Source organism: Balaenoptera acutorostrata, chromosome 17 (genome assembly GCF_949987535.1).
Source record: "Balaenoptera acutorostrata chromosome 17, mBalAcu1.1, whole genome shotgun sequence".
NCBI classification, from domain to species: Eukaryota; Metazoa; Chordata; class Mammalia; order Artiodactyla; family Balaenopteridae; genus Balaenoptera; species Balaenoptera acutorostrata.
The window spans coordinates 15,755,031-15,775,789 of record NC_080080.1 but is presented as its reverse complement, the minus strand read 5'-3'; the positions used below and the strand labels follow the sequence as shown (position 1 = coordinate 15,775,789).

At 44.9% G+C, this 20,759-nt stretch overlaps 1 protein-coding gene across 3 annotated transcripts in view; it reads left to right on the top strand.

Annotated features, from left to right (window-relative positions):
• Positions 1–20,759, top strand: part of FER1L6 (fer-1 like family member 6) — a 127,063-nt gene that overhangs the window by 21,518 nt on the left and 84,786 nt on the right. For all 3 annotated transcript variants that reach the window (XM_057532401.1, XM_057532402.1, XM_057532400.1), the window contains 7 exons: positions 3,425–3,503; positions 4,815–4,971; positions 5,592–5,778; positions 6,797–6,989; positions 11,377–11,729; positions 15,807–15,915; positions 16,675–16,846. In XM_057532401.1, the coding sequence (XP_057388384.1) occupies positions 3,425–3,503; positions 4,815–4,971; positions 5,592–5,778; positions 6,797–6,989; positions 11,377–11,729; positions 15,807–15,915; positions 16,675–16,846 (1,250 nt within the window). The remainder of the gene's footprint in view (positions 1–3,424; positions 3,504–4,814; positions 4,972–5,591; positions 5,779–6,796; positions 6,990–11,376; positions 11,730–15,806; positions 15,916–16,674; positions 16,847–20,759) is intronic.

Genomic DNA, 20,759 nt, shown 5'->3' with positions numbered 1-20,759 from the left:
TATATCAATAATGCTGAGTCAGAAAATGTGATTTGGAGCAAGTGGTTGCCATTTGGAGTCTTAATAGTTGCCTCTGAGTGTAAACATCAGGACCTGCCCACGAGGAGTTGGGTCTGCTACGAAGAGCCTTCCTCAGCCCTGCCGGGTGATTTCCTGTCTCCACAGATCAAGTCTGAGGAGTAGAGATGGAGAGAGCTTCCTGGTCCACACAGGTGCCTTACTAGGTTGGCCCACCATGTAGAGGGCAGGAATGAGAAGGAAAGTGCCCGTGTTGAAGCCGTATTAGTCCAAATGAGGGTAGGGCAGGCCAACTGGGATCACTGCCAACTTCTCACCACTCAGTAAAGGAACAGAGAGCTGCGGCTGGCTCACTGCATCTGTCTCACCAGTCTGAGAAATCTCTGCTTCTCCCATGAAGAGGGCAGTGGGGGTGTGTATGCCTTGAAGTGGTGGGGATGGGCAGGGGGGTTGAAGGGTAGGTGCTCTCTTCCCAATAAATTCTGAAAGAACAGAATTCCTACTTTATGTGACAACATAAGACGTGTGGAGAATGAGGAAATGTTTTGAACAGTGACACCAACCCTGATCAGAGTTACGAAGATGGCAAAACTTGTCTTGACGACTTCTTGCCTGTCATTATCACCCACTCAATCTCTATTATATAAATTATATTATATTATATTACATTACATTATATGTATGCATATTATATATAAGTCGTACATTAAGGCTTAGGTAATAGTGGAATCATGATATTCTCTTTCCCGGGGGTACTTGAAGAATGTGACTCTTGAGGAATGAAAAGTCACTAGGAGCCAAACATTCTTCACACGTGAATTTCAGGCGTGATGACAGGTGGTGAGAAGATATTTCAGGACCTGGGACATTGCCCAGGGTGTCTTATTACATCACTCAGGCAACCACCTGTTTGTGGGATCGGCTTTATAACAGGCTCCTAGCGGACTGTCTAGAGTGCAGATGAATAGTTAATAGCTAGGGTTTTTAAAAAATTAATTAATTTATTTATTTTTGGCTGTGTTGGGTCTTTGTTACTGCATGTGGGTTTTCTCTAGTTGCAGCAAGCGGGGGCTACTCTTCGTTGAGGTGCGCGGGCTTCTCATTGCCGTGGGTTCTCTTGCTGCAGAGCACAGGCTCTAGGTGTGTGTGCTTCAATAGTTGTGGCACATGGGCTCAGTAGTTGTGGCTCGCAGGCTCTGGAGCACAGGCTCAGTAGCTGTGGAGTATGGGATTAGTTGCTCCGTGGCATGTGGGATCTTCCTGGACCAGGGATGGAACCCACGTCCCCTGCATTGGCAGGAGGATTCTTAACCACTGCGCCACCAGGGAAGTCCAATAGCTAGGTTTTATATGGCATCATAGACAAGGGTCATGACTCTCTGCGGGGCAAGTGGATTTTTAGCAGAGGATCAAATCTGGTATTGCCTATCTCTGTTCTTCTCACTTGGAAGAAAAGAATACTTTGGTCTCCCTAAAAGACACTTGGGGATAGAGACTGAAGATTTTAAAGGGAAAACTACCCTTGAAAAGGGAGTGTTTAATATAAGTTTTCTGTTAGTCCATGAACCAAAAGTTAGCATGTCCAGAAAAAATTCCATGTGGGAGAAGGGGGCCAGTGCTGTAAGCAAAGGCTGCTGGGACAGCCAGGCTGTAGCAGACCCTGGTGGTGCCAGAGACCCTCTTCCCTTGACAGCGGCCCCAGGCACGCAGGGCCCCCTTCTGTCTGTGTGTGAGAGGCCCTTGTTCTTGTAAGCTGATGCCTGACCACACCAGCGCTGCCGGGTGCTCACACTGGGTGGGTGATTTGAGGAGGCCTCCTGTTATTTCAAGATCCGTCTGGGGCTCTGGCTCATTATGCCCATAGGGACCGAGATGCCTTTGATCTGAGGAGAGAGCTTGAGTTCGGCTCGTGTTCTTGCTCAGGGCTTTGGGAAGCTGCAGTAGCAACTCTAAGCGTGAGGGGTTTGAGGTGAGTTTTGTGCCTGTGGACTTAAATAGCTCCTCAACTGAAGCCAAACTGTCCTTACTTCCCCTTTGTTCTCTAACACCCTCGCAGACTTTGGACAAGGGAGGAAGAGTGGGAAGGGAGCTGGGAAGGGCTCTCATTTTCTTCCTTTTTTGAAATCAATTGAATTTATTGTTTCTTACTGCCTCTTTCAAAAGGATCTGTTCAGAAGCTACAAAAGTCTCTCACTCATCCATCATTCAATTAGCCAATCACTCATTAACTCACTGAATGTTTACTGAGTGTTTATTATGAACAAGGCCATGTGGTGGGTAGAAGAAGGTAGGAAACTGTACTTGAATCAAGGAACTCATAGAATTTTACAGTTAGAAGGAAGCCTCAGAGACCATCTAGTGCAACTTCCAGCTGGCGTAGGAATCCCTCTCCACCACCTCCAGGACACATGACATGGGGTTCTTGGGCACTACTTGATTATATCCAGAGATGGGGAGGTCACTACTTCTAGAGTAGCCCATTCCATTGCCGGGAAGTTCTGTTATAAAAATTGCCCTTATAGTGAGCTGAAATCTCTCTTCCTGTAGCTTGGGAACCACACAGGGATCCTACTCCCTCTTCTAGATGGCAGTATTTTCAAGTTGAAGACACTTGAGTTACCATTGCTCTTCTTCCACACTCTCAGTTTTCTCTTTTCTGGGTTAAAAGTTAAACTACTCCTGATTCTTCAGCAATTTTTCATGCAATGTGACTTCTGGACCCAGGCCCAGCTCTCCCAGCTTCCTTTAGAACTTCCTAATCTTAATAGCATTAACATAAAAATGTGCTGCTGTAACCAGCCAGGCACTCTACTGACTTCTAATCAGACAAAATATTGAGGATGACAGCCTCCTTTGTTCTGACTATTGTACACGTCCAAAACTTCTCAAGGCAATAAGGATGAGTTCTCTGAGAAAGTTGTGAGCAAAGTGTTGTGGGATTTTAGGAGAGAAAGGGGATACTTTCATTTGTGGAGGATCAGGGAGGGCTGCTTGGAGGAGGCAGCATTTGCTCTAGGCATTTAAAGATGGATAGCATTTCAAAAGGCAGAGATGGGTTTGAAGAGTGGGCTGCCCTAGAGTTCATTTTGGCTACAAACAAACAAACAAACAGACAAACAAGCAAAAAACACGTTTTAGGCAGTGAGATTTGATAGGCATCCTTCAATAGAAAATTAGCTGAAATCCTGCTAGGAGATGAGGTACAGCTGCAATACTTTGGACGCCCTGTACAGCCAGCGCTGAGGTTTGATAACCAAATGTCACTGTGCTCCAGATAAGTGTGAAGGCCAGACAAGGTTCAAGGCCTAGAATCCTCTTTGAATGGGTTTGTCATGAACCCATTTCACAGATTTATCCTCAAAGAGAAATCTAGTGTTGCCGGACTCACCGCTCCATCTCTCCCCAGGTCTTTCACCACAAGCTGATAGGAGGTGTACTGATCGGCTCCTTCAAAGTGGACCTGGGGACCGTGTACAACCAACCTGGTGAGAAAGTATTGCCTCCCAATCTCTCTCTGTTACTCTTCTCTTACTGTGACACCTGAAGGTCAGTTAGTTTATGCGTTCTTCCATGTATCCATTTATTCAATAACACTGAGAACCAGTTTTAAAAAGTGGAGCAAGACATGGCTCTTTTACTCAAAGTTCACAATCTAATGATAAAAATATCTTATATGTTCATACGTCTGAGCAGTTTAAAACTTTTTTTCACAAATTCTGTCCAATTTACTGCTGCGAGACACAAGAAGGAAAGTTGGAAGGGTGTAGAAGTTAAGAATATGGACTCTGGGGCCAGATTGTCTGGCTTCAAATTCCACTCTGCTCTTTCCTAGCTGTGCAACCTTGGGTTAATAACTTGACTTCTCTGTGCTGCAGTTTCCTCTTCTGTAAAAATGGGGATAAAATAGCACCTCCTTATAGGGTTGTTGGAGGATTAAGTGAATATATACGTAAGTGAATATATGCATAAGAATATATACATAAGCACTTTATAGGATCTAGCACAGAATAATGACTGTGACATGCCATACGTGGGTTTGCTGTAATTATTATTATTATCCCTGATTTGCCAGAGGAGCTAGGTAGTTTGTCCAAGGTCAAGAGCTAATGAGTAACAGAACCAACAACACACATAGATCTTCTCATGAAAGGCCCCTTCTCTTCAACAGTGATTCCAACTCACATGACCCCAAGGGGGCCCGGCAGTGAGCATTGCTGAGTGCAGTGGGCTGGGTTTAATGCAGTCAGGGGTGACGGAGGCTATGGGAAATGGGGGGCGGGGCTCACAACCCCTGTGGAAGGAGTAGCATCTACTCAGCTCCTTACCACCTACAGTCGTGTGGAAATGTGGGCTCCGTGTGGCCAGATCTAACAGTTTTTAAAAAGATAAGCCTGGAGTCTAGATTTTGTAAGAGTTTTGAAGTTTGGGCTCACCATGTAGGTCAAACAAAAAGATCCATGAGCAGCGTTTATGGCCTGTGAAATCATGTGTGGCTTCTATACTGCATTAATGTCCTCCTCTCCGGTCAAAGCTAGACTCCCGTCCAGGCAATTTCCACTACGTTGAAGGCTTCCCAAATCCCTGTGGCAGTTTGGAGAAAAAGACGGAGAAGTGGATAGGAAGAGAGGAGAGGAGGGAAAGGAGGAGAGAGAGGCAGCACGAGACTTGGAAAGAACTGTGATGAGCTGGTCCCTCCTGGGGAGTAGAGGGTGGGGAGGCTTTGGGTTGGAAGAGAAATGGGTGGAGCGTCGGGGTGCATCAGTGCCGGATATCTGAGCTGTCAGGACGTTTTGCAGGTCATCAGTTCTCTGACAAGTGGGCCCTGCTCATGGACCCTGGCAACATCAGGACTGGCACGAAGGGGTACCTGAAGTGTGACATCAGCGTGACTGGGAAAGGAGATGTCTTAAAGCGCAATCCCAAAACCTCTGATGCCAAGGAGCAAATAGAAAAGTGAGACAGGTCCATCGAGGACCATGCAAGAGAAATGACATGTCCCGATTTCCGTGTCTCTTTCTTCTCCCTTTCCTTACGGGTTCACGAGAACTTCCAAGTTCAAGGCCTGTCCACTGGGGATTCTGCTCTATCAGAGGCACCACGATGTGTCTTATCAAAGACGTCACTATCCTTTGGGAGGTCAGCTTCTAGGACAAGAACAGCCTGTCTTCCTATAATAACCCATAATAGATAAGCTATTCCTGAGCCTATCCTATTAATCTGAATTTAGTTGATTTTTCTTTGAAGGAAGAATAATTTCAGCCACTAGCTTGTAAAATGGGAAGACTTTATGCGCCTCTTTTAAGTGTTTATTCTTTAATTCCAGGACCTGAACGAGTTTGCATTCACTTTATTTTTTTAAAATTAATTTTTATTGGAGTACTGCATTCACTCTATTCATACCCTGTGCTGTCATTTACACTAGAAAGGAAACTCATTTCAGCGATGAATCCTATCTTTTCAGATTTTTCTCCTGTATCAGAATTCTTCTTTCTGCCTCCAAATTGCCTCTACCTTTTCTCTCTACTCTTTCAAGTGAGAAAGCATTTTTATGTCTTATTTTTGTCCCCCCCAAGGAACCTTTTGATCCCACAAGGGTTTCCATCAGAGAGACCCTGGGCCAGATTCTACGTGAGACTCTACAAAGCCGAAGGGCTGCCCAAAATGAACTCCAGCATCATGGCGAACATCACCAAAGCATTTGTGGGTGACAGTAAGGACCTCGTGGATCCCTTTGTGGAGGTCTCCTTTGCTGGGCAGACGGTGAGGAAGGGTCATCACCAATCCTGGCAGACCTGGATTGGAATCCTGTTCTTTACCCAGGACACTGCTGGTCAAATGACATTAAGTTAAAGTCAAAATGAGGAAGTGCCCAGAGAGAGGAAGGTTGTCACAAAAAGGCTTTACATCACATGGCAGGAAAGTAGTGGAGGGTCACCCACTCCCTCAGCGTTGGAGCTCGTGGAGAGAAGTGAGGAGGGGATCACGGTTCAGCACCCAGGCAGGCAGCCCTCCTTCCTCACCTCTGGCTGCTTCTCTGAGCTGTTGCCCAGTCCCCAGTCCCCAGAGGATTCCCACCGCCCTTTCAATCTGCTCTACAATCTACCCAGCTAGCCCTTGTCCTGCGTAAGCCTGGACATCCCTGTTCCCAGCTGTTCCCTGCTCAAGAGCCATTGGAAGTGCTAGGGCCTGGGCACATGGTCAGAGCTTAATCCTGGTTGGCTGGACTTGGAAGCTTCAGCTGACACACATGTTGTCTCCACCCGGCCCCTCCCCTTGGCAGGGTGAACCTTGGACTATTTCTAGCTTGGACCCCATTGGCATATATAGGACATATATAACCCCCATATAGGACACCACCTCCATTGTATGACGAGGAAACTGAGGTCCAGACTAGGGAAGGGGTTTGCACCAGGTCCAACTTTTATAAAACATGAAGTCAGGCTCTAACTATATCTGCTGCATTCCTGGAGATGCATGGAACTCCTTCATAACACAGGTGTCAATTTCACCCCAACCCAGTGGATGATGAGAACTTCCTGAGGGCAGGACCTGTGACAACTCACCTTTGTCCCAGATGCCCAGCACAGTGTCTGGCACAGAATAGGACATCAATAATGTTCATGGGGTGTAACTGATTTTCATGGGTGTCGGTGGAAGCAGGTTCATTATTTTTGGCAACTCACTTTATATTTCCAGCTGGTGTGAAGATTTTTCTTTAGTCGGTCAAGGGCCTCTTCCATTTCCTTCCATGGCACACATTTTCCTGGCTTTTTTTTAGGGGCGAACCACGGTGCAGAAGAACTGTGCCGATCCTGTGTGGCACGAACAGGTGGTCTTCAAGGAAATGTTCCCTCCCTTGTGTCGGAGGGTGAAAATCCAGGTATGGGATGAAGGCAGCATGAATGATATAGTGCTGGCAACCCATTTCATCGACTTGAAGAAAATCTCCAATGAACAGGATGGAGATAAAGGTAAGGCCTCACATGTCTGACTTGGAGATAGGGTCTCCAAATGATTGATTTAGAGCCTTCATCTTCAAAAAGAGAGGGTTGGAGCAGGCAATGTCTTAGGCACCTTCCATCCTCTGTGTGGTCTGTGGCTTGGGTTGGTTCAGGGTGGTGAACAGAGCCAGACTCTGGGAACCACGAGGCTTGTTCCCTGTCCCATGTCTTCCAGGAACATTGCTGTGTGTCCTTGAGGAAGTCACTCCCTCTCTCTGGGCCTCAGGTTTCTTAATTGAAAAATGAAGAGTTTAGATTAGATAAGAGGTTGGCAAACTGTGATCCATGGACCACATCTGGACGACCACGTATTTTTGTATGGCTCACAAGCTAAGAAAGGTTTTTACGTGTTTATTTATTTTTTTAAAATATTTATTTATTTATTTATTTTTACTTTTGGCTGCGTTGGGTCTTCGTTGCTGCGCGCAGTCTTTCTCTAGTTGTGGCGAGCAGAGGCTACTCTGTTGCGGTGCACGGGCTTCTCATTGAGGTAGCTTCTCTTGTTACGGAGCACGGGCTCTAGGCGTGCGGGCTTCAGTAGTTGTGACACGTGGGCTAAGTAGTTGTGGCTTGCGGGCTCTAGAGCGCAAGCTCTGTAGTTGTGGGTGCACAGGTTTACTTGCTCCATGGAGTGTGGGACGTTCCCAGACCAGGGCTTGAACCCGTGTCTCCTGCATTGGCAGGCAGATTCTTAACCCTGCGCCACCACGGAAGTCCCGGTTTTTACTTGTTTAAATGGTCCAAAAAACATGGTGCCCTCAACTCACAATGGGAACTCAAGAGCATGAGTATTTCAGGGAGGTCCTGCTGACTGCGCTCAGAGAACCAGGGCCAGAATGGAGAGTCCGAGCTAATCCACTGAGTCAGGCAAAGGAGTTTTCACCCAAGATAAAGCTCTTTATTTATAAAACCTAAATTCATATCTGATAATTCTCTAAATACCTCAATCTACCTTCCCTTTTTTAAATCCCAATGCAGGCTTCCTCTGCACTACAAATTTGCATTGATCAATGTATATATTTGTGTATATGTGTGTATGTTTTTGTGTATGTATATATATGTATATATATATATACACACATACACATTATACTGAAGGCTTGGCTTAAGCAGAGAACGAGATTTACACATTTTTGTGCCCTGCACAGAGTGACACCATAGTAAGGCCTTAATAAATATCTACTGTTTAAATATTCATGATGTGGGAGGATTTGCCACAGGATTTCTTTATGCAGAAAGCACACTCTGTTCACCTACAGGATTTCTCAACCAGACATAAACATGTTACCCACAGACTTCCCTGGTGGCACAGTGGTTAAGTATCCACCTGCCAATGCAGGGGACACAGGTTCGTGCCCTGTTCCGGGTAGATTCACATGTTGTGGAGCAACTAAGCCTGCGAGCCACAACTACTGAGCCTGCGTGCTGCAACAACTGAAGCCCATGCACCTAGAGCCCGTGCTCCGCAACAAGAGAAGCCACCGCAATGAGAAGCCCGCGCACTGCAACTAGAGAAAGCCCACACACAGCAACGAAGACCCAACGCAGCCAAAAATAAATAAATTAAAAAAAAACCAAAACACATTACCCACAACTTTTCAGAAACATCTTGATGGGCTCAGGGAGATGTATAACAATGGTTTAAAAAGTAGACATCGGGGGCCATGGGAGGGGGACGGGGGGGGAATGGAAGTTTTCAGGCATAAAACTATTGATAACAATAATGCATATGGAAACTTTTCCTCGTCAAAAAGCAGGGGGATTGTTAAGCAAATTATGATATATATACTTATTAAGAGTAATGGCTAATATTCTAGACATCTCTTAAAGACTTGTGTGAAGCACTTAATATTATCTCTTTTAATCCTGATGGGTGAGATAGGTACTATTATCACCCCCATTTTACAGTTGAGGAAACCGTGGCATTGGGAAGTTAAAAAACTTCCACAGCTTGAAAATAGCAGACCTGAGAGTTGAGATTTGAACCCAGGCAGTCAAGCTCAGGACCACCATGCTATATACTGCCTGTCAAAATGGAATATTCTGTTGTCAAAGAGATGTTTGCATAGACACTGTATATTTTCCCAGATGCTCTGTATTAAGAAGGGAAACTACTTATGCTAAGAGTAAGTTAAGATCACCAGGTCTTTTCAGTTCTACATTTAGAACATATCTCAGAATATTTACTTCTCTCAATCTCCACTATCATCACCCTGGTCCAAGCCACCCCTGTCTTCAGTTTTTTTTTAAATATAAATTTTAAAAAATTTATTTATTTTATTTATTTATGACTGTGTTGGGTCTTTGTTGCTGTGCGTGAGGTTTGTTTGGTTGCAGCGAGCAGGGGCTACTCTTCATTGCGGTGCATGGGCTTCTCGTTGCGGTGGCTTCTCTTGTTGCCGAGCACGGGCTCTAGGCGCAGGGGCTTCAGTAGTTGTGGCTTGCAGGCTCTAGAGCGCAGGCTCAGTAGTTGTGGTGCACGGGCTTAGTTGCTCCACAGCATGTGGGATCTTCCCGAACCAGGGCTCGAACCCGTGTCCCCTGCCTTGGCAGGCAGATTCTTTACCACTGCGCCACCAGGGAAGCCCATGTCTTGAGTTTTGATGAAGAACTGGTGCCTGAACCAGTGTGCCCACATCCATTCTTTTTTTTTTTTAATTTTTATTTATTTATTCATTTATTTATTTACTTATTTATTTCTATTTTAGGGGAAAAGCTAAGGTCTTGACAGAAACATGGTACTAAAACAGGAAACTATACAAATGCAAAACAAAACACAAAGCAAAACGAAATCAAACCAGCATGGACTTCTGTTTCCACCTATGAAGATAACTGATTTGGGACTTGCCCTAGCACTTTATTTAGCTGTTTTTTTTTTTTTTTTTAGCTGTTTTTTAACTTTTTATTTTATATCGGAGTGTAGTTAATTAACAATGTTGGGTTAGTTTCAGGTGTACTACAAAGTGATTCAGTTATACATACACATGTACCTATTCTTTTTCAGATTCTTTTCCCATTTAGGTTGTTACATAATATTGAGCAGCGCTCCCTGTGCGATACAGTAGGTCCTTGTTGGTTACCCATTTTATATACAGCAGCCCACATCCATTCTTAGAACCCGTCACATAGCAAACAGGGTGATCTTAAAAACACACAACCAGTTAGGTCTCATCTTCGCTTAAACCCTTCTAAAATATTCCCATAATTTCTAGGATAAAGTCCAAAATCCTTATCAAGCCTCCTGAGACCCACTCACCTCTCCAAACTCTTCTCACCCGCTCACTCTCTGGACTCCAGCCACATTGGCTTTCTCTTCCAGTTCCTTCTATCTCCAAGCCCCTTTCTAACTGCCATGTGCTCCTCCCTCTGCCCAGAATTCTCTCTCCTCTCTCTCTGCCTAACTCCTCTCTCCACGTCACACCAGCCTGTTTTTTGTCCTTGCTGCCCAAGATATATCTCCTTCATAGCATTTGTAATGTGATGTGAATATTTATTTGTTTAATGTTTGTATCTGCTTTATTCTCTACTGGGCTCTGTGTTTTGTATCTAGCATGATGCCTGGCACATGTTAGGAGTCAATAAACGTTTGATCAATGAGTGAACAGATGAGGATGCAAGTTGGCATTCATAGTCTTACTACGATTGTAGACAAGCGTAGACATGCATGGAAGAAAGACTAGAAAGGATTATAGCAAAATGGTGGTTGTGGCTTTTGGTGATGGGATATTCTTTTTTTTTTTTTAATTAATTAATTATTTTGGGCTGCGTTGGGTCTTCGTTGCTGCGCACGGGCTTTCTCTAGTTGCGGCGAGCGAGGGCTACTCTTTGTTGTGGTGCGCAGGCTTCTCATTGCGGTGGCTTCTCTTGTTGTGGAGCACTGGTTCTAGGTGCACGGGCTTCAGTAGTTGAGGCACGTGGGCTTCAGTAGTTGTGGCACGTGGGCTCAGTAGTTGTGACTCATGGGCTCTAGATCACAGGCTCAGTAGTTGTGGCACACAGGCTTAGTTGCTCCGCGGCATGTGGGACCTTCCCAGACCAGGGATCGAACCACTGTGCCACCAGGGAAGTCCGGGATATTCTTTTTGGTTTTGTTTTGTTTTGTTTTTTGGCCACGCCAAAAACTTGCAGGATCTCAGTTTCCCAACCAGGGATTGAACCTGGGCCATGGCAGTGAAAGCCCAGAATCCTAACCACTAGGCCACCAGGGAACTCCCCGTGACGGAATATTCTGTAAATATTTTCTCTTGTCTTTTCTTTATATTTTACATTTCTAAATGAATGTGCCCAATTTTCATAAAGGAAAAAATAGCCAGCTTGAAAGCATAACTAGGCAACTAAAGCTTGGTATCTTTCACAGGCTTTCTACCCACATTCGGACCTGCCTGGATTAACCTGTATGGCTCACCCAGGAACCATAGTCTGATGGATGACTACCAGGAATTGAATGAAGGTTTCGGAGAAGGTGTGTCATTCAGGGGCAGAATTTTGGTGGAGATTGCTGTGGAGATCCTCTTGGGAGGGGCACAGGAGTTTAAATTCTCCAAGGCACGCAAGGAGCTCAAGCTGTCTTCAAAGGACAAAGACTCCAAATCTTCCAAAGGCTCAAGTAAAGACAAGGGTGACAAAACTGATGATGGAAAAGCCCAGCAGGCTTCAGACAAAACCAACTCAACAGAGGTCGAGGTGGAGCCTTTCGATGTGCCCCTGGAGGTAGGTCTGAGCACTGCTCCACCGTGTCTGTGATTTGAGCCCAGAGCAGGGACAGCACCTGCCACAGGCTTCCAAAGACCCGCAGAGGTGACACTGCCCCTGCAAAACACGTGTTGGCTCAGCCCTGTATTCCGGGGCTGGTCCTCTGCCTCTTCCTGCTCACATCACAGCCATCTGCTCACGATACATTCCATCCGCGTCCCCCCCAGATACGGATCCCCATGGCAACCAAAGTAAAAGAGAAATAAAAGTGCTCTGGGGGAGCTGGTGGGAGTGGGTGGTGGGGTGATGGACTGCAGTCTATCCGTGGCCTAATTTTGTTTAGTTTTGTGAGCTTAGCATACGCTCTGGATGTGAGATAATGTGGGATGAGGGAGGAAGAGGAGGAAGAGTGGGTGACAAGCTGTGGGTTGAAAGAAATTGAGAAACCTATTCTCCTGCCCCGACGGCTGTGGGGAAATCACAACTGGACGGAATGGTTATCTTTGCTTGTGATTCAATATAATGCACAGCAGAATCTTTTAGCCCAGTTCTGTGTTATGATAGAGAGATCTGGGGCTCCAAGAGGAATACAGACCATGAATATCCTCTCAATTGTTTAGTTCAGCAATAGTACTTTGTAGTTGCAAACGAAGGAATTTTATGTTTTGGTGGGTAGTTTATAGCTTGGATGATTCTGCCTCTGGGAGTGTGTTTCTCAGGTCATCCAGGCAATAATTGCAGATGGGGAAGGGAGGTAATGGCCAGTCTCCCAGAGCTGTCCATTCCTAGTAGAGACTAGACAGATGGAAGGATTTTTAGTATGTAGGTCACCTTAGCTTTGGAAGAGCCACTTAATTTTACTGCTGGGAGCTAATAAATCTTAAGAAACAGTGTGGGGGAGAGGTTGTAGCTCAGGGTTGGAAATCTTGGGGATTGGTCCTATTCATGGCTTTGATACTAACACCTCTCCGTGTTTCAGTTTACTCATCAACAAAATGGGGTGGTAATGGTCCCTCTGTCGTAGGCACCTCCTGGAGTGAATGAGGGAATAGTTGTAAAATGGTCTGCAGAGTTCTTAGCACATCCATGGTGAGCAGGCAATACCTTGGCTGTTGCTGTAGTTACCAGTGTGTTTCTATGGTTTACTCCCACCAGCAGGGGAAGGTTATTCAGAGCTCTCCACCCTGCTTGACTTTTTTTGGACTTTGCCAAAAATTGTGGGTAGCTTAGTGGCCACCTAAACTGATATACCCTGTATCTGTCCCTGTTGAGACCAACCACTCTTTTCTAAACAGAGATTGCAAAGTGGAAAGGGGCTAGTTGAAGATTTCTTTAACCTGTCAATATCTTCAAGATATTTTGCTGAGGCCATCTGAAAAAGTAAAGTCTAGCAGAAAGCCAGGGTGACTGGGAACTTATGTGGGGTAGAGCGTCCATTTTTCTACAAGGCCAGGGGGCCATCTTGGCTATTGCGTGGTACGAGAGGGCAAAATTCAGACCCTTATTTCATTCAAACCTTTATTTCTCCTCCCTCCTCTCTTAATCTTGGCTTCTGGTTTGTGGTCAGTTCCTTGCTGTGTTTATTAGTTATCTATTGCTGTATAACAAATTACCCCCAACTTTAGCAGCACAAAATAAACAAATGTTTATTTCCTCTGTGGGTGAGGAACTTGGGAATACCTTAGCTTGGTGGGTCTGGCTCAGAATCTCTCATGAGGTTCCCATTTAGATGTTGGTAGGGGCAGCAGTTATCTGAAGGCTTGATTCAAGCTGTAGGATCTAATTCCAACGTGGCGCACTCACATGGCTGTGGGCAGGAGGCCTCAGTTCCTCATTACACGGACCCTTCCATAGGCTGCTTGAGTGTCGTCATGGAAGATGACTTCCCCCAGAGTGGGTGATCCAAGAGAGAGCAAGGCAGAAACTGCTGTCTTTTATGACCAAATCCATGGAAGTCACACCCTGACATTTAGGCCACATTCTAATTGTTAGAAATGAGCAGCAAGTCCAAGCCATGCTGAAAGGGGTGGGGTGGGGAATTAGCCTTCACCTTTTAAGGGGAAGATTTTCCAAGAATTTGTGGACATATTTTAAAACCACCACACTGGGCTTCTACCTTTCTCAGAGCCTCAACAGCTCAGAGTTCGCCCTTACCAACATGGTAACATCCTTTTTTTGCAGCATCTTCTTCTTTTTAAGCTCTCTAGGGTCCTCCAGCTCTAATCTCCTTTGCTGCAGCCTTACTCTCATTGCATATCTGGACAAATGAAATCCCATGTTGCTGGCTTTCAAAACTCACCCTCATCACCACCATCAAAGCTTTTCTCCCTTAGGTCAAATTTTGTATTCATTTTTAAATCCTCAACATTGGAAGGAATAAAAATACAGTCTGACTCCATGAAATTTATGGTTATAGAAAGGGAGATAAGACATACAAAATAAATATACAGGAAGTGGAAAGTGATAAGTGCGATAAGTAGGGACAGAGTAAGTGCTATTATTTCCTGGAGTGAGTGCAGTATAATGATTAAAATGTTGGGCTCCCAAGTAAGACAGCTGGGTTTAAGATGTGGCAGTATGGTGCAGTGGTTACTGCCCCAGCCTCTGGAAAAACATTCCCTCTGTTTGAATCTTTGAGCAAGTGACATAAGCTCCTTAGGTTTATTTCCAATAGTAACCTCTACTTCATCGGCTCACAGTGAGGATTTAATGAATTAATACAACAAAGTGCTTATTAGAACAGAGCCTGGCACATAGTAAGTGCTCAATAAATATTAGTCATGTTTAGTAACTTTGGACAGATATCTTAATCTTTCATGGAATCGCAGTGTCTTCATCTTTAAATGGGTATAATAGAAAGATCCCCCTCCTAGGATAGTTATGAGAATTACATGAGGTAATGTAGGTAAAATTCTTAATACCACATCTGACACATAGTAAGAGTTCTGTAAACATTACCATCATCATTTTTCTAACTCAGGGAGTCAAGGGATGCTTCCAGAAGAAGAGGCATTTGGGTTGGACCTTGAAGGGTGGATGGGATTAAGACATGAATTATACTTGAAATACTTATGGTGACTGCCACTTGCAGCATTGATATGAGTAGGCTTTATAATAGGTATTGCACATGGATGATCTCATTTCTTCCCCGTGTAGGTCCTACTATGATGTTTATTTCACAGACAAGGAAAATGACACCCGGACAATGGACACGGCTTGCCCAAAGTCAACAGCTAGGAAGTAGCAGAGTTGGGATTTGAAGAGGGCATTGCCTGGCCTTGGAACCTGCTGTCCCTCTTCCAGGTTCTATGGCCTCCATTCCCTTCAGGTCTCTGAGTGGTTTTTAACCTCCTCCCAGATAGTAAACTTGGCCCCAGGAAGGCGCGATAAGGGGCTGACTTACAGCCAAGGGACACAGTGGTGGCAGGTGGGAGTGGTGCGTGCTCTGTGACTAAGAGCCAGCACTGGGTCCCCACCCTGTCCCACATTTTCTGGTCAATAGAAACATTTCCTGCTGATGCCAACAGCACAGGAGGCTCGTGTGTGAAGGAACGGTCTTGAAAAAGAGAGAGGAACAGAGGTCAGGGCTCTTGATTGAAGGGAGCTCTTAATCTATGAAGCCACGACTGCTTTATTTCCTTAAATGAACTGTATTGCCTTTTCTGTTGAGTTTAATAAGTCCAAGGGTAAAACCAGAAAGCACAGACTATAAATCCAGCTCATTCAGCCTCTTCACTCAGAAATGTGATGCTGTGTCATGTGGTGTCCCAGCTACACATGCTCCTTGAACAATCAGCCTCCTAGAAAGATACGTATACCAAGCTTACCTTTAAAATAAAAGGAAATTTGATTGTCAGGTTGAAGCTCAGAAGGTGGCGACTACATCATTCCAGATAAATGGCTGAATTTGGATTTGCAATTTGTAGGTCCTGGTTTCTGCCAGTCTGATTAGAGGGGAAATTATGTGCCATTCTAGGCTGACACCAAGACTCAAGTTTCTATAAATTACCTTGGACCGGGTTGGCATCACTAATTCAGCTTCCTCCTGCTAAAAAAAGAGCCAGCCCTGTCTAATGTATTTTTTTCTTTCTATAGATTGTACCCGAAAAACAAGAGGAATTTTTACTCTTTGGAGCATTTTTTGAAGCTACCATGATTGACCGGAGGATTGGAGATAAACCCATTAGCTTTGAAGTTTCTATTGGTAAGTGCAGACAAGCACGGTGCCTGGCACATGGCATGAACTTTATACCTACCTCTTAAATAAATGAATTAGTGTGTTACGTGAAGATGGTAGCACTCTGCTGGAGGGTTGCACCTCAGGAAGAAATGAATAAATCCTTGTCCACTCTGGTGTCAATATGTAAGGGATAGATTTATTTTCATACTTAAAAAAAAGGATTAAGAGTATAATTTGCATTCAGACAGACTTGGGCTACTAATTCTGGTTCCCTTACCCTAGGCTCACTTAATTTCTCTGGGTCTCAGTTTCTTCATCTATAAAATGGGGATAATGATAATTCCTCATGGAGCTGTTGCAAGGGTTTAATGAGTTAATGCATGCAACATGCCACACATATAATAGGTGCTGTTATTATAACTCCCAGCAGTCTTCCTGGACTGATGTACATCTGGGAAAACCACTCCAAGAAAGACCATTCTGTCAGAGAAGGTCTTGATTTATATTTGGGAAGTTCTCCATCAGTGGAGCAAAAGGAAATGGAGATGGAATGCAGTTAATTTGTAACTTAAGTAATTTTTACAAAAAAGAACCTAAGATGTATGTTGATGATGGCTTAGTATCATTGTTAATCTTATTTCTTTGGTCTGACCATCACTCTACCTTCATACTGAGAGCTTATTTCCCTGCCCTGGGAAGACATAAACTTGGATCCCTTCTGCCAAGCAGCCTGATTCTGCTTATTGACACCTGGCCCTTCTCCCCTTGCTACTGGCTCTTCAGGTAACTTTGGGAATTTGATTGATGGGGGATCGCATCATGGGAATAGGAGGAAGTCAGTTGACCAAGCTGAAGAAGATGCCCTTCCACTGCTGCGTGAAGGAGAAGGGGACGCAGCCATGCCCATGGTCTCCACCACTCACCCCGAGAAGCCACTCGTGACAGAAGGGAACAGGTAGGAGACACAGCAGGTGAGAGTAGCCGGGGTTTCTGACCAATTTCTGGGACTGTTTGATTCAGTTCTTCCCTAAAACTGGAAACATTCTTTATCTTATTTATAAGAACAAGGTGCAAACAAGGGCAACATGGTAAGTGCCACTCTCCTGAATTCTTAGTAACATGTTGACAACTCTCCAAACGACACATCCAGGGAATTCATTTAAGGGCAGAGCAATGATGATGGTTATTATTATCATATCTGAAGCTCCATTCATTCTATAACGTTGAAGCATAACAAGGTAGGAAGGTCAGATGTTAAAATTTCAATCCAAAATCCTATTAACAGTTGTTATAGTCATCTGAATATAATGTAAACTCAAGTTGGTGGAATTATTAGATACACGATTTATTATCTTATTTTTGCCCACAATCAAACTGAAGAACTCAAAAATGAGTGTCAGCCACCAGAAAAGACCGTTTCAGAAACCTGCTGGGGCACCTACATGTACCCTCATCGATCTTTAATCCAAGTAACATTTCAACATGCAAAGAGAAGTGAAATTATAGAACTGTCTTAAGAAAGTGATGTCAACCAAATGGTTTATGAGAAGGGAAAGCCACAAGTAGAGAGATTCTTCTGTGTTCTGAGCTTTATGCTATGAGTAAAAAAATATGATCTCACTGGATTGTCATAAGAGAGCACTGCTCTCCCCGTTCACATGTGAGGGGATTGGAACCACATGGCTAGTTCTCTTCAATCTTTGCTCTTCTCTCTCTGGGCACGAACCCATGGCTTACTGACCACCGTTAGAATAATGGCTCTCACATCTATTTCCCCAGACGGGCTTCTTTCCGGAGCAGCAGGTCCAAACACCTCCATTTGGGTGTCCCCGGATTATTCACCAGACTCATTGTCTTCACAGACAACTTTGCCCCTTTTCCTATCTTCCCCATCTCAGAGACTGGTCATACCATTGTCTGCATCCTTCAAGCCACAGATCAGAAAGTTGGCAATTGTTCTCTTTTCCCTTCCTACCCGTATCCAATTAGTGATGAAGTCTGGTCATTTCGAGTTCTCAAGTGTGTTCTCTATTGCCATTTCTTTAATCTGGCCTGCCAGCATCTTTGGCCTAAATTATTTTAAACACCTCTTACCTGGCTTGGATCTGATTCAAGAAATTCACCAAACTATCTATCTGAACTCCCCAGTCCCCTGATTGACATCATACAATGACATTGCCATTGACATCTGTCTGTGGCTTTCAGAATTAGTTTCAGAGGACATATTTTGTTGACTTGGTTCCTACCCACTTCTCTACGGTAATCTCTGGGTATTCCCCAAACTCCACCATGCCTGCAGCGCCATCCCCCAAGTGGAGCCCGTTGTTTGCTGCGTCTGGGCCTGTGAACACCTCTTCCGTCTGCCAGGCAACCAGCGCCCTCCTCAGAACTGCTAGCTTCCATTACCTTTCGAGACTAAGTTCAAGCTCCCTTCCCTGAACCCCAAGTCTTATTTGGACTTCTCTACTCCCCTCCATCAAACACTAATCGCACTGCATTAAGACGTTTTTACTAGTCTGTCTCCCTGTCAGACTGTGAGCACCCTGAGGGCAAAGGACTGTGTCTTGTTCACCTTTGGATCTGCTCATCTCCACGCCAGGCACGTAGCAGACGCTCATAACTGTTTCTGAATGAGTTAAGGACACGCTGTAACTGGGCTGGGCACAGGGTACTATCTGTGGGGTCTTTTTTATGGGTCCCTGGCAACCATACTTGGCCACCCTCCTTTACACGCACCAAAAGGGACCCTGTACTTCCCAGTCCTTTAATGGCTTCTCTGTCCATTCTCGAAACTGAGGACCTCAATGAACAGGATCTGCAGCTCTGGGAGGCTTTTATGAGACTCAGTGGTACCCTGCATCCTTTCACCGGGATTCTTTTCGCAGTGAAAACATCCCCACCCTGTTAGACTAGCCCGTTGTTGACTGTTGGCGGGGATGTCAGAGGATGTAGTGTGGGAAGGGTTTGAGAGGAAATGAGAGCTCTAAGGAACCCTCAGATGGACCTTGCATTAGTACTGACAGGCTGGCTCGAAGAGACTAAAATGTCATGCTGGTGTTTTGGGGCTTTATATTCCTGTTACTATATCGAGGCTCTGTCCACATAGTGGCAAGCCAGGGTGGCAGCAGCCGAATTGGAAGATTCTCTAATAGACCACCACACACACATGCATGCATGTGCACACACAGCATCTACATACATGCACATATACACACAATTTGTCTGTTGCCTCCATTGAAATACCACCGTATAAGGGGTGGTTTAGGACACTTAAAACATCACCCTGCATTTGTTCTGGGCTTTCCAGTTTTACAAAGCACGTGCATTCACATGCAACTCAGATACGGGGCCGGAGCTCAAGAATGAGATTGGAGCACAAGACATCCAGAGTCGGGTCATCATTTGCTTCTTAGGGTTCCAGGCCCACGCTTGCCCAAAGTCACACGGCTGGTCGTACGTCAGGGCAGCCATTCAAACTGGCAGGCTTCTCTTCCCACTGGCAACATGGTGCCCTCCCATCTGCTGTCCTCCATCTGCACTGTCATTTGCCTGAAAGACCACCACATCCCGGACCACGCAGACCCAGTAAGACCCGGAGGACCCTGGGCACCAAAGACAGAGGCTCTGAACATCATTAGCACAAAATCATCCAAACCAAAGAAACCTTGGAACAAAGTGCAACAATGAGTGGGAATTTATTTAGGTGCAGGATTCTCAGTGCCATAATTTTTCACAAGATAAAGGAAAGAGCAGTTTCTGAACTTCTTTATTTTTAATTTTTATTTTGTTCTCCTGCTGTAATAATAACCTCAGTTTCTGCCAAGAATTTATTTGGCTTCTCTTCTGAATGGATGCCTGCTGGTTTATTTTCTGCAGAACAGACCATGGGGCACCTTTGCTAACTTTATGGCCTCTAGAAGAAATCTGGAGGTTGGAGAGCTAAAAAGAACAACATGCATTCTTTCAGGCTGAAGTTCTCGGTAGCTTTTTGGAATGGAAACAAAGCTCTCTCTTTCACCTCACCACCCCAGCCCAGCCTCTATAAGCGTGTGTGACTCCAAACACTGTTCACATATATTAGGGCCACCTGTCCAGCCACGCCCATGACAAGAAATGTGCTCTGGCCTGCCTTCCACGTTTCTCTTCACACAGACCCAGGTGTTTGTGGGACAGTTACAGGCGGCTGGGGGCAAACCTAGTTAAGAATATAGCTGTCTTTAGGCAGGGAACTTCAGCTTTTTGCTACACCTCTCCCATCTTCCCTGCTTTCACATCCATCCCTTTCCTCCTTGGGAACTGAATTCTACCAGTTAGTTCCTTCTTTTCTGTCTTCAGTCTTATCCTCTTAACTTTTTTCTTATCATCATTTAAGCATATCCAACCATCACCATCAGCCATTCTCTTTGGCTCCACAGCTCCCCTTCCAGCTACTTTGCCATCCCTCTCGTCCCTTCTCAGTCAAGCAGGTCATCTGCATTACTGGCACCAATGCCCAGCAACAATAAATTTTGTATGGATGGATGAATGGACGGCAAGCCATGGAATGCTGAAGTTTAGTTTGGAGCACATGACTTCATCTTCATTAATATTATTACCCTCTTAGATTTCTCTAGCGATTTCAGTTTATAAAATACATTCACATCTGTTATCTCAATTGATCGTTACACAGTCAGGGCCTAGCATATAAACGTTAAAAGGAAAAATATGTTAGTTTTTCTCCTTTCTCTCTTCTCTCAATTGGAAAGAGAATTTCTCCTTGAAGAGGGCTTGCCTTCCCTCTGGTGATCATTTCTAAACTTTGCCCTGGGTCAGAGGGTGGTAGCTGTTATTACCTCACCATTGTAGCCATATAACCGTTCATCGCTTAT